We start from the raw sequence: 15165 nt of genomic DNA, 5'->3' as shown, positions 1-15165 counted from the left end.
AACCATTCTCATAACCAAGAAAAACACATGCAAGAACGAGAAGACAACTTATTATATTTTACTAGTGGACGAAGAACAAAACAAGTAGGATTAAAGACTTTCAAAGAAGAGTAATAAAATATAGAAGCATACAAGTTTTCAAAGGAAGACAAACTTGATATGATAGACGGTGGATTCTCTTAATAGCATGGACAACATTAAAAATTGTTTCACCCTAAAAATCATTGGGAATCGAAGCAGACAACAAAAAAGAATAAACAATCTCAATAATATGATGGTGCTTCCTTTCAACAGCTTCATTATGTTGAGAAGTATCAGTACAAGATGTCTGGTGGAGGGTGTCTGTTGAGACAAACTCCATATTTAAAGTTTTGATGAAAATAAACAAAGGTTAATTAAGAAAGTTAATTATGATTCTAAAATGTTATGTTAATTTAACTTGTGCTTTTGAGTGAATTTAATTAAGAACAGAATCAAGCAAAAGCAGAGAAGATAGCAACAAGAACATTAAAACAAAGAATGATCTCCAGTTTCAAAAATGTTCATCACAGCATATTGATCAATCTTTTCCTACCTCTTTAACAAAGAGTCTGCCTTGGAAATTTATTCAAATAGAATCAGTACATGGCAAAGAACAAGTAGGATTCATCCCAGATCAAAAAGGCTATCTGTCAAGAAAGTTTGATCAACCTTGATATATGATAAGACATTGCAAAGGACATCCAGAATGATCAAAACAGGAACTCTAGATTGATCATCAAAACTCCAGAAAGATCAAATTGACATATCCAGATTGATAATCAATCTCCGTTTTCTGCATAACTCCAGCAACAGTTTGTTCTCTTCTGCAAATGGCTTATAATTCTTCTCCAAACTCGATTGGCTACATTCAAGACTCAAGATCGAAACTGTACCATCCAAGATCAAGGGAGAAACTTCAAATACTTTTTAACTAGAAGACAAAACTGATTTAAAGATGTAACAGAAAAGTCAAAAGCAATTTTAAATCAAAGGCTGGATATTTTTATTCTGAAATATTGGTTTTAGTAAAAAATATAGAGCACTACCAACAACTTTTTTTGACCCTCATTAAATGCTTCTAAAGCCTATAAATAGAAGGCCAATATCCAGAAGCAAAGAAAGAATTTCAAGTGCTGTAAAATCCCACAAATCATTCACATACACATACTTGAAGTTCTGAAATTTCGCAAAGAAGAAACAGATCTAAAGTCTCATATTAGATTGCGTAATTATCAGTGAGTCCTTAAAAGAATCAATTCTCAAACAAGAGTTGAGAAATCTCAGATTCTATCAAAAATAATCTTATTGTAAAAACTCAAACTATAAGAGTTTCTTTATAGTTTGTTTAGATTGTATTGAATCCTATCAAAGTTAGATAGGTGCTGTTGTTGCTTTCTGGATGGAAAGTAATAGAGATTGAAACAGACCAAGGTTGATCTAGACTAGGTGCTGTAAAATCAAGAAGGTTCTTTGTTTTAAACACTTAGTGGAAAATCTCACAATGTGAGGACTGGACGTAACCCAAGTTGGGTGAACCAGGATATTTCTTTGTGTGGTATTCTTTATCCTACCTCTTTATTTGTTAAACTTAATTGATTAACTAAGATAAAACACAAACTGGTTTTCTGTTTTAAGCTAATCAATGAACGTTCTCTGTTTTATAATAAAACCAAGAACGTTATCTGTTTCTCTGTTTTCATAACCAAGATCAATCTTGAGTTATTTTCTTACGCTTTTAACAGGAATTTTTAAAAGGTACATTTACAATTCAAACCCCCTTCCTTGTAAATCGACATTGTTACTGCAGTGTCATCATAAGCAAGGAACTCAAATAATTTATTAGAGTTATATTCACCACCTAAATCACTATGAAAATACTTTATAACAATATTATGTTGTGTGTAACCAAAAAATTCAAATTGATTTTTTATAAGATAAACCCAACGATAACAAGTGTAATCATCAATAAATGAAACATAATATCTAGATCTGTGGTGAGAACCGATGATAGACCCTAAACATTATAATGAACTAAATTAAAAGCTGCATATGAAACAAAAACACTTTTACTAAACGATAAAACTGAAAATTTAGCAAGTTTACAACCACAACAATCTGAAATAATCTTAAATATCACAAGTTTTTAATTTTCCTAAAGCTCAATTAGAAACTAAATATTTAAATCTAGAAGCATAAACATGTCCAAGGCGAGAGTGTCATAATTAAAAACTAAAGGACAAAGAATTTAGATAAAAACTAGATAATAAGCCAACAATGGATGTTAAGGTTGTAGTATCTAGAACTCACATGTCATCAAAAACATAAAGTGCCCTTTGTCTACGACATATCTTAATCAGCCTCAGAATGTGGATCCTGCACACAACAAGAAGTGGGAGAAAATATAACTGAATATAACTAACAAAAGGAAGACTCAAAGTGAGATTAGAAATATAATAAACATCAGAAAAAGACAAGTTAGGTGCGAAAAAGACAGATGAGACAAGATTCACAAATACAAAAGATATATCATCAGAAAAAGACAAGCAAAGGAGTGTCATCAACAATCAAAACTAACACAAACGGGGTAAGATTCACAAATACAAATAATGTATCATTAAATGACATATGGTGTTATGCTCCAAAATTTAGAATCCATATGGAATGATATATACTCGGCAGACTAGAGGAGTTCAAACCTTTTGTAAATGAGGCAGACATGACATGCGACTGAGTGGCAAGAAGTTTTTCAAGTTGTTATGCAATATCAGATATTTGAGAAATAGTAACATATGAGTATATATAATCAGAATTAGAGCCAATGGTAGGATGACCGAAAGCAACAACATAAGATAATGGACCCCTAAAATTCTTCTTATGTGCTCTCTTCAATTTCGAATGTTGTGTTTTTCAATATCCTTTTTCTTTGAAAAAAAACACATTCATTATTACCAAACCCACTTATTGAACAGGAAAAACAACAAAAAGATGGAGGAGTGGAGAGAATTCCTTTATCTAACATTGTTGAGCGGGTCTTCAGTTTGATTTCTTCTGCCAACAATTCATTGGCTATTGGTTCAACACCAGGAAGAGGAGTATGTTGCAAAATACCCCAAGAAGACCCTCAAAATCATCATGAAGAGTCATAAAAAACCAAACCAGACATTGCTCCTCTCTATAATCAATGTACACTTTGACAACTTTCAACTCAATTGATTCCACAAATTAGTAATTGCCGAATAAAATTCTTGAATGGTCATATTGTTCTACTTACGGGTTCTCATATCACTTTTCAACTGATACTGTTTTGCAAAGTTAGACTAAACATACAAACATTTCAAGTAATCCCGAATCTTTTTAGCAGTATCATACTTTGCTAGGTACACACCTATGGACTAATTAATAGGGTTATTAATCCAATTAATGAATTTTGAATTACTAACATTCTATGTTTTGAAATATTTTACATATTTAGCTTCGTCCTTTTTATCTATAGGTTTGTTTAACAGAAGTTCAATCTCACATATCTTTTTCAATAAAAAAAAAAATTCATCACAACAAAACGGATGACAAACTCAAATTGTCACTATTATTGATGGATGCAACCTTAATTGGTTTTGTTGGGTAGGTAATAGTCATCTGAATCCAAAAGAGCAACATCAATCAATTCTAAATCAACAAACATTTCTACATACGATTTAGATATGAAGGCCATTTGATCTTGTATTGCTCGAAACAATCCAATACTTTTTCAGTCTAATGCATCGATACATTTGTAATCCATAGAAGACATGAAGTTTGATCATGAGAAGTTGCCAACAATAAAATAAGTGAAAAATGTTGAGTAATGAAGCTCTTTTGTTACTTGCTCAATGGAACAATATTGTACATAAGGTACTTGGAGGAATTACAATGAAAGGGAAATACTAAGTTGTACTAATGGAAGAGAGAATGCATTTATGCTACAAAGGGAGGATAGAAGAAGAAAGGAGAAATTGCAATGAAATCATTTCATGCATCGGATCGTAGGTGCCATGTCTTTTATAACGAGTGTGGCCGCGAGTTTGTTACTCTTTTGCTACTCCTCTTTATCTCATGAAATTTTGGATCAATTGTTATTTGTCTCAATTCTTCATTTGATTCTATTTTACTAGGAGTATTGTCCCATGTGATATTTTAGATCACAACATCCTATTTGTTAGACAACTCTTGAAACACCGCACCACGAATATCCAATCCTAAATAAATTGCAAAATATAAGTTAACCTACATTCAAGGAACAAATTTGAGCACACAAAAATAGACATACTAATGATTAAATATTTTTTGCACACAATTTTTGAAAAGATCCACAAATATACACTTTAAATTTTAACCACTCATTTAATACTTTATTTTATCTCTATATTTCTCGTTCTATCATATTATTAATCTATCATATATATCACATCACTTTTTTTATCTTTTTTTCTCTTAAGACATATACACCTTATAGAGTGTCCACCAAACATTATTTTGATTATTATACCCATACCACAACATATTCCTTTTCTAAATTAGAAAGAAAACTTATGAGTGGACAACCATACACTAATTCAATCTTATAAGAAATAAAAAAATGACGAGACATGTTAATAATGTGATTAGAAGAGAAAGAAATAGAGAGAAAATGAAATGTTGAATAAGTATATTGAAAATTACATGTATCTAATATGTATATATCATTGTTGAATCAGAAATTAAGAGAAAGTTTTCACCAAGTGTTTTTAAACAAAATAATAAGAGGGGAATACTTGTGACTAATATTTTTTTAAACTTAAATGCATTTTTTACCCTTAAATTTTTAAGGAAACAAAATTTTAGTCATCCCATTTCTCAATACGAGATTTTTTCTATAACATGATGCATTTCTTAGTTTGAAGCTTATTTTCTATAACATGATATATTCATTGATGATGTGAAATTAAATTTAATGATGTCTACATTGAAGATTCAAACTAAAAACAATGAATTTGAAAAAAATAGATTTACATTTGATCAAGAAAAAAGTTGCAGTAGAATTTTTAGTCCTTTTTCATGGTCCAAATCAACAATGTTAGAATATCAAATATAATTTTATGTCATTAGTTAAACTTATACAACTGAGAGGTTAAAACTCCATTTAAGTTAAAATAAGAGATAAAAAGTACATTTAAATCTATTTATTATATATTAGTATTGAAAAGAGATTAGAATGATTTAAAAATTGTTTAAAACCCTTCAAAACCATCCAAAGGTCTCCTTTAATGTATGTTTTTAGTTAATCTAGCCTAAATTACATTTGTGGTCCTTTAACTTAATTTCAGGTAACGTTTTAATCTTTTATCTTTTTTTGTTCCCGACTTGGTCCTTTATTTTAATTTTAACTGATAATTTGATATTTTATGTTTTAAAATTTCAACAATGATATCCTCTTTTATACAAAAAAATTCAACCAAAACTCATAAAATTAATTATATTCTTCAATATAATACAAATTTCATCAAATTCGTAACGCAAATCTTCAAATAAACTCATATTTTCATACTTTATTTGATATTTTTAGGAATAAAGGACTACATCAAGAGAAAAAAAAAAAAGATAAAAGACTAAAACGTTACATGAAATTAAGTTAATGGACCACATATGTAATTTAGCCGTTAATCTACATTGAGATTTTGTTCTAATGAAGACAAAAACCTCCATGCAAGGCGGAAATAACTACTTTTTCTTCTCCTTCTCTTCCTTCACCCTAGTTCCTCAAAAAATTTCCCTTAATTCCCCTTATATTTCCTAACGAATCCACAGGGTATTTCAAACCATATCAATTATGTGTTTTTCCATAAGAACATTGTTTAGATCCAACAGGCTCATAGCATTATTTCTATAATTCTTATAATTTGAGTTCATTCTTATAATTTGAGTTGGGTCTAACACAATCTCACAAAATCAACTTGTAGAGTGAGAACTATCCACAACTTATAAACATTTTATTAGATCTTATCTTATCCAATGTGAAACTCTTAACAACTCACACCAAGGACTGAGTATCAGGGCGTAACTCGAGTGGTCCGATAGAGGTAACCTAATAGCAGATGTCCCAATGGATCTTGAATAAGTTCTGATATTATCTTAAAAATTGGGTTGGACCCTACACAACTCCCACATAACCAATTTGTATGGTGAAAACTACCACCACTTATAAGCACTTTGTCACACTTTCATCCTATGTGAGATTCTTAACAATAAAAGAAGATAAAATAAAATAAAAAATGTTTTCATTTAAGTAATAAATTATTTTCATAAACTATCACAAGCTTATGAACACATTATAAGTTATTTTCATAAATGTTTTTAAACAATCTTATAAGTGTTAAAATCGTAGATAAGTTCAAATAAGTCAATCGTTAATATATACTCTTTTGAAATTTTCACTTGACAAGATTAACACGTTTGATGGTCAGGATAAGGAAACATGACATTATACACTTATCATATCCTAATTTAATCATTTGTTTGATGCACCAAAATAATATGAAAGAGTAATCAATTTTTTTAATCATATCCTACTTGAACCTTATTTTCTAATCCTTACTTTAAGCTAGGTTAAACTAACCATTTTCCAACCTCATAAAAGTTAAGAAATATTTTTTCATTTTCTCTCTTTCTCTTACCCATTCACGTCTCTCCCTCTCCACCTTCACTTGTATGCGTTCCTATACCTCTCTTTCTCCTCCACCACTGATTTCCTCTCTCTCCCCCTCAATTATTGCTCTTCTCTCCTCTCCCTCCCCCTCTCCATTGTCGCTCCTCTTTTCCTTACCATCGTCGCAATTTCTCTTTCTATTGTTGATGTTGGATTGATTTCCTTTAAATTTATAATTTCTTATTTTATGGTTGTTTTCTGTTGTTAAATTGATTTTATGATTGTTAATGTTAGGTTGATTCTCTCTTTTCATATTAGTAGCATAAACAATTTTTTCAAGTATATAAAAGTTAATTCATAAATAATTTACATTTTTTTAGCATTTTTGGTTTATTTATAAAAAAAATATATGAATGTTATTTTGAAAGAAAAAATGTTAAATAGATTACAAGGACAAATTTATCATTTTATCACAATATATATCATATCATTTAGTTATCTGTTGTGTATCAAATACTAGATACGACAAACTAATCTTATCAAGTTTGTTATCATGTGCACATCAAACACATGACACGATAGCTCCTTATCTTGTCTATATCTTATGTCATCTCTATCTTACTATTAAGGATGGAAAAATGTTAGGTCGTCTGTTAAGGGTTATGGCCTGGTCTGGCCTATTTAATAAAATGGTTAAGCTCATGTTGTTTTTAAAGACTATTTATTTAAATAGGTTAGGCTCAGACTTATAAAAAAGTCTATTAGGCCTGACAGGCCGGTTATATATATTTTATTATTTATTAATATTATTTTTTATTATTATATTAATAATATTATTTCCTATTTTAAATTTTATCCATGCAATCACTTAGTAAGCATTCCATATTTAGTAGCAATTCAATATTTGGTAGTCATTCCATATTTGTTTAAGAGGTAATAATGGGTGTGTTTGTTTCAGAAAAAAAAAATTATATTATTTGAAACCAAAAATTATTTTTTAAGGTTTAAAGGATATTTATTTCCGATTTTTTTTTAAAATTATTTTGTTAGAAAAAATATTATTTATTTAATATATATAGATATGTACATATTAGTACGTGAAGAGCATCACATGTATGAGTAGAACATATAAATGTTTTAATGTGAATAAGACTTTTAAATAGACTTCCAAGTCAGACCAGACTTTTAAAAAGACCAGGCCAGGCTGAAAAAAAACCTTTGATAGGTCGCAGGCCAAGCTTAGGCTTAAAAAATAAATCGTAGGTCAGACTCAGGCCTTTCAAAGTCTGACCTTGTCTATTCTCACCCCTACTTGCTATTTATCCTATCATGTTTCTATTCTATCGTGTCCATCAAACGTGTCGATAAGATATGTATCGAACATATTGTTACTACATTCATACTCTAGTGCAAAAAGCGACAAAGCATGTATATATTAGGATATACGACAAAAGCATGTATTAATAAATTATATTAATACGATATAAATTATATTAGGGATATATGACATAAGCATCTAATAAATAAATTATATTTATTTTAAAATTTTAAATAATTTTCATGATTTTATAATTTTAAATACTAATTTATTAAATTATATAAAATGACAAAAATATTCATATGATAAAATCATAAATATTTTTTAAGTTAATTATTAATATTTTATTTTTAAGTTTAATATCAAATTCTATTAATTATTTTTATATGTAATTAGAATTTTTATATCTTAGCTTATATTTTATAAATTGTTTTTATATTAATATTTTATTATATTTTTATTTTATATTTTTAATTATATTTCATAAGAGTAATTGAACAAATAAATGTTCTTATCCCATCTTGATGGTTTCTAACCAAACTCATCTTCAAAATAGAAATTTCAACTAAAGAGATATAATAGAGTCTTAAGTTAATTTATCATATTATGTTGATTCATCAAACACCGGATTTTGATATATAATAATTTATTTTTATCATGTCTCTTACTATATCCATCAAACGGACTCTAAAGTGTGTTTGTTTCAAGGATATCACAAATATTCCTATAAAAGTGGGTTGGAAAGATAATTTTCCCATGATTAGCACAAGTTTGTAAAAATTATTCCCAAAAATTAATTATTCTCAAGAATAAAATCTACACATGAACCCTAACTTTCATAATCTCATGTTAGATTGTGGGAACAAAATTTTGCAAATTGGAATCATAGCCATACCTTTCTATGAACATGTTATCATTTTGGTTCACCATCAAATGCACCAAAGGGAGATCTTGTCGCTTTGCTCATACATCTAGGGATGTATACATTGTAATAGTAATTTATCATGCACTTCATTGATTTGGAAGGAAAGTACTTCTTCATCTTGAGCTTCCAAAACTTCGTATCACTTGATAGCGGATTTGATTTAACAAGAGATTCAAATGCCGTTTGCTCTTCCATCGTCCATGATTTTGAAACATCTTCTCCCATGTCATCAAACTTCCAACTAGAGAAAGCAGTACCAATCACCAATTTTAAGCATTCCCTAGCTTCACTAACATGTTTTTGAACACAATCAACTGATTTAGGATTGTGACATGAGCATGAGTCAAGTCTACCTTTCCCAATGCCTATTGCATTTGTTTTAGATACCTCAGGCATTGGCCAAATTTGGGTGCCCAACCACTTCAAACAATCATCACTATTACATTGTTTTAAGTTGGTTGTGCCGTCCCATTTAGGAACTTCGGCTTGAAACCGAGGTCCAACGGGAATAACTGGTCTTGGAAGATGGTTACTCCTAGCCGGTAAAAAGTTCTTGGAAGATTGAATGAGTTTCACGTCTGCATCTTTCGAGTATAACGAATGTGAAGTCATACTATCGATAAAAACTTCGTCGACCAATATTTTCACAAATTCCATTTTTTGTTTCTCCATGATTGATATATTGGTAGTAGAAGAATAACTACTACTAGGCATTAAATCTCTAGCCTGGATATTCAAGCTCTTTTGGTTCATAATATAGCTTGACTCCTTGATAGAATCATTGGTGTCATCTAGGTGAGAATAATCTTCCATACTAATACCACAAAATTCTGCTTTCTCAGTTTGAGCAAGGACACCACATTCTTGTGTTTCTTGAAAACTAGTCCTTTTTCTATTTGATAGTGTTGAACATGAGTTTCTTCTTTGATCTTTGACATTTTCACTACCATATTTCTCTTTAGTGATGAGTTCATAACTATTAGCAAATTCATCATCATTTATGTAGTGTTCCAATTTCCTCTTCTGAAATAAAGAAGTAACAAAATGATTTCGACGAACCTATGCATTTTCTATTGTTATACCTTTAATTAAGGTGTTAGGGTCTCTACTCAAACATCTCTATTAAGTAACTCTGAAGGGGGTGTTCGTTTCCAGTCTAGAATTGACGTTAATATAACTTATTCAATATACTTCAGAGCCGTTAACTTTATAAAAATATATATTTTTTTTTTAAATTGTATTCATTTTATATTTATATTGATGAGAGATTCTAAAAGCAAACAATTGTCAAAGAAATAAAATAAAATTTTAGTTAATGAAGACACATTTATGAAAATAGTTTTTTTACGTTTTTATTGTTTTTAAAATTATTGACAAATTGTTCAGTTTAAAAGTCTCTTTATCTATTTTTTAAAATTTAAAAAATAAAAACAAAAAATATTTTCATAAAGAAAACTGAACCGTTTACTTTGTTAAAATATTTTTTTTGTTTTTATTTCTTAAGTGATGTGTTCATTTTATCTTGATGAAAGACAAAGGAAACAATTGTTTTAGAGATAGGATAAAATGTTAGTTAGTAAATACACATTTTTGAAAATAAGAAAAAATAATTTTTTAATATTTCTATTGTTTTTAAAAATATTGACAAATTATTCTCTTAAAAAAAAATTATTTTTTTATTAACAAATAAAATTAAAAAAAAATTAAAAATATAAATAAAAAATATTTTCAAATAAAAACGTTCTCTTACTTTTCGATAAGAGCGATATAGGTTTTAAAAGAAAATTCATTTTATTATAGGTTTTTTAAAATTAAACCAAAATTTCTTTTAAATTTCTTGAAATATTAATATTTTTACCGAATTAAACTAATAGTTTCTAGTAAATTATATTTTGATAAATAAATTTTTAATATAATTGACTTTTTGGAGATATGTAATGCATAAAATCGTATGTCGCCAATATAAATTACCTTAGAGAATTTAATAAGAAATTATATGTATACTATATTGGCATAGTGCATTATATATAAAAAAATGTAAAAGTAAAAAAATATATCACATAAAAATTTATAAGAAATTATCTTAAACCAACATTAAATATTTAATTATTTATAAATAATTGATTTTAATGTAAAAATATTAATTAAACATATAATTATTTTTTGTCCAAAAAACATATTATTAATTGTGTATCTACTATTATATTTACTCTATAGTTTATAATAGATTATAATCGTTAAAGGAAAAAGGTAGAGACGAAAATGTGAAGTTGATTAATGCAGAAAAAAAAATGTATTGAGTAGTAATGTAGAATTAATGTGAAATATATTAGACAAATGTTATGAAATAATAATGTGACGTGAAATAGTAATGTGATGTTATGAAATAATAATGTGGTATTAATTTATAAATTTTGAGTAGACGTTATGAAATAATATTTAAATAGGAGATATAGTATAAAATAATAGACTATTAGAAAATGAGTAGAGACTATATGAAGATGTACACGTCAACTTTTTAGCTGACGTGAAAAATATTTGTATACGTCAGCTTTTAAATATATAATAGAAGAGACACAAGTCTAATTCAAATCTCTCAAGCGTAATTTACGCTAAGTATATTTGATAATATAAATCTATGTCCTTTATTTTAATGGAAGATTCCTTAGATCAAGCTTATATAAGAATCCATACCTTTGAATTATTAGAACTAGATTTCAAAAGCACGTGAGCTTTGGCCTTTTGATTTTGAAGTTTATGTTGTGGTGACTTCTTATCCAAAGGTTTGAAGGCTTGGTCTCTTGACCATATCATCGTATCTTTACCATCAAACATCCCTAAAGCATAGTTTTCATGTCTAGTTATTCCACCCAAGGCAGTCAATTCACAATCATCGTAACTACAAGAAATTCACGTTTATAAAAGAAAAATATGAGACACCTCCAAACAATGATGCATAGTACCGTATGAGTACTCGTGCGAATACGAGATACAACATTTAACAAAAATTAAGATACAATTGCATCAATAAAAAAATGAGTTTTTTATATAATATAATATGAGAGAATTAAATTGTTCAATTCACAATAAAAATTTAAAAAGTCAAAAAATAAGATTATAATGATAAAGAAATTCAAATACACACATTACATTACTAGCTCACTTGTGGTGGGAGTGGTGGAATGGTGAGACTTATATCCTAGTATCGAGTTCCTAGGTAGTTAATTTAGATTACAGTACGTCGCGGTCAGCTCTAAAAGTGGGATAGCGCATTCCAGAATGACTGTTATTTTTTGGACAAATTACATAGATAATAGAGGTGAGAATTGGTTGGGTCGAGCTAGGCTTTGCTAGACCTCTCACCTGTCAAAAAATTCAAGGTCTAAGTCTGGCATGTGGCCAGTCATAGGTTTACTTTTTAGGCCTCAGTCTGGCCTTAATAGAAGTCTAGTATGACTTATTAGCCTACTTAAAAGTCTATTTCATTTTAACATTCAAAAATAAGTAATCAAACATATCTTTAAATAGATTAACGAGTTAATATGTCAATGAAATTAAATTTTGTTTTGATATTTAACATCACATTTTGAAGAATATGACTTTATATACATTATACTTAAATTATATTTTATAATAATACTTTTGAATATATCAAAAATTAAATGAGGTTAATATGCGTAAATTATTAAAAGTTGAATATATAACAAAAAGATCAAAATTAAATATAATAAATATAGTAGTAAAAAAATATTATTTATATTTATTTAAATAGGTCGACCTAATATAATAATTATAGTAGTGAAAAAATATTATGTGGCCTATAACATGCCATTTTTAAATAAATAGGTTTTTTAGAAGCTTTGACCTTATCTATTTAAGAAAAAAGTCTGGCATAGCCTGAGCCTGACGTAAGCTAGGCCTTAGGCCCCTGTCGGTCGGCTTAGCATATTCCCATCCTTAATAGATAATACTTATAAACTTATATTTCATACAAACGTAACAAATGACTCAAACTCTGAAACATTCATAATTAGTAATAAAAAATTCACTCTTACTCTTAGTCAAAAGATACATTGAAATACCAACAAAAGTCAAAGAAATAAAGATGATGTATATTGAAGTCTTTAATACAGAGTAATAAAATAACTAAATATTAAAACTTAAAAGCATGTTCTAGCATAAGCATCATCTTCATTAACATATTCTTCTTCCTATGTGAAAGTTGAAACAACAAAACAAATAAGGAAGAAATAATAGTGGATTCTCACTAGGAGACGTTGGGATTAACAACATCGGAATAGCGAGATCTCGTCAGAATCTTATTTCACGTTGTTGCGGATCACGTTGTCGCAATCAAACACTACACCGCATCGGGACAACAAGATCTCGCTAAAAAACATTGAGATTAACTACTTAGTCAAGTTCAACTCCCACCTAAGTCATAAACTCGCTAATTATCAATGAAAAAAAAGGCGCGAAATTTGTAAATAAAGTGTCGATTGTTGGGTCGAATAGTTACAAAGTTGGTTTAGGTTTTGATCTAAACAAGAATTAAAGTTCAAACCAAGCATTTTGGATCAGGTTGGTTGGGTCGACACGTGCCAAATATGATTCAAAATACGACTACTAATACACAATGCATATCTGTATTTAATAGATGATGATCCTCTAACATGAGAAGCAATTCACTTTGATACTAAAATGGATAATATGAATTATTAATATAATATGTATATACATAATAAGTCATAGACCGCGAGTTTGATCTTCGTTAGTGTCATTGAAGACAATAAAATGTAAATATCTTGATAAGTGTTTTATGAATTCTAGAGTTTTTCCTACCTTCAATTCAGGCATCATCTTCTCACTCTAAATTTTACTTATAAAAAAATAATAATTTTAAATTAAAATACCAACGCTTCCTCCATTTTACTAACTTTTCTTTAAATGACTCAAATTTCTAACCGATAATAATGTAGTCACCACTTTATATTGCATAATTTTAAAAAATAAAAATAAAAGTGGTATGACTTACTTGCAATTAGGGACTTCGAATGGCAAAATCATCCTCAAATATGAATTGGTCGCATTTAAATCTTGGAAATGATGAAGTATGAATGTGGTAAGAACGAGGTATCAAGGTTCTAAAATTAAATATCATAAAATTATTTCTTAATTTTGGTATAAATATCTAAATAGCGAGACTTTATAGAATGTAAATGAAAAATTATTCTATATCTACAATTCAATTTATATTCATAGAAGAATGAAATTAATAATGTAAAATATTTTTATAAGATATTTTGCACCATATTTAAAACTTTCAATCTAACATCAAACCAACAAGATTTATGAATCATGGTTCATCTATTTAAGCCCCTCAAACAAGAATAAAATCGTGATTAAACCACTCAAATAATCGTAATGGCCAAAAAAACTAAATTGGTTTGGAGAATCAAATTTAAACTAAATTGGTTCATTAAATTAAAAATCAAATTGCATTTTAAAAATTAGTTTTTTAACAAACAAAAAATAACAAAATTTTAAAATGTTCATAATATAGAATGACATAATAACAAGTAAACTAAATTAAAACCAGTTTGGTTCAGTTTAGAGCAATAAATCAGTTCACTAATTTTATGAACCAATGGTTCAGTTCTGAGTAAATCAATACTAAGTTTAGTTTGGTTTTTTTGAACTGAAAATCAGTTCGATTCAGTTTTTAACCAGTTCTAGTTTGAGATGACAACGAGTAGAGTTTGGGTAGGGTACTATAGTACCCTATACCTGCGATTTAAAGAAATAGTCATACCCGTGTTTGTACCCTCTTAGTGTACCCTTTTAGGTATCAACTTTAATATTTGTACTCTTATCCTTTGGGTACATAAGTGTTAATACTCATACTCATTATCCACGTTTTAACTAAAATAAATCGATAAATAAATGATATTGGTGTGATTAAATTTAAAAATTATTCAAATATCTTAAATCTAATCATAAAGTATTATAAATCAAAATATTTTCTAACTCAACATTTCAAATGAACACACGATAAATACACATTCAAATATCGATAATAATATTTTATGAAATTGCATGTCATACCGCGGAAAGTGGAATTATTCAAGATCTATTAAAAAAAATTGATAGGAAGTTGCAAGTATAGTTATAAAGTCACAATTAATAAGACATAACTCTTACTTATAAGTCACAATTATTTACATATTCATCAAAATCAAA

The 15165-nt window shown here is 28.2% G+C and overlaps 1 protein-coding gene across 7 annotated transcripts in view; it reads right to left on the bottom strand.

Moving 5' to 3' along the window:
• LOC101514552 (uncharacterized) overlaps positions 1-15165 on the bottom strand; it is a 57097-nt gene continuing 41932 nt past the window's right edge. The window contains exons 2-4 of one of the 7 annotated variants that reach the window (XM_073366149.1): positions 13961-14069; positions 11620-11824; positions 8870-9948 (exon numbers count right to left, since the gene is read on the bottom strand). In XM_073366149.1, the coding sequence (XP_073222250.1) occupies positions 8914-9948; positions 11620-11824; positions 13961-13992 (1272 nt within the window). In that variant the 5' untranslated portion in view covers positions 13993-14069 and the 3' untranslated portion in view covers positions 8870-8913. Of the gene's footprint in view, positions 909-2071; positions 2395-8869; positions 9949-11619; positions 11825-13960; positions 14070-15165 lie in introns of those variants that run through there. The other 6 variants (XM_073366148.1, XM_073366151.1, XR_012162352.1 and 3 more) reach the window with 6 other exon arrangements.

Source organism: Cicer arietinum, chromosome 3 (assembly GCF_000331145.2).
Source record: "Cicer arietinum cultivar CDC Frontier isolate Library 1 chromosome 3, Cicar.CDCFrontier_v2.0, whole genome shotgun sequence".
Taxonomy (NCBI): Eukaryota; Viridiplantae; Streptophyta; class Magnoliopsida; order Fabales; family Fabaceae; genus Cicer; species Cicer arietinum.
The sequence above is the reverse complement of the archived record's forward strand: the minus strand, read 5'-3'. Positions and strand labels throughout refer to the sequence as shown.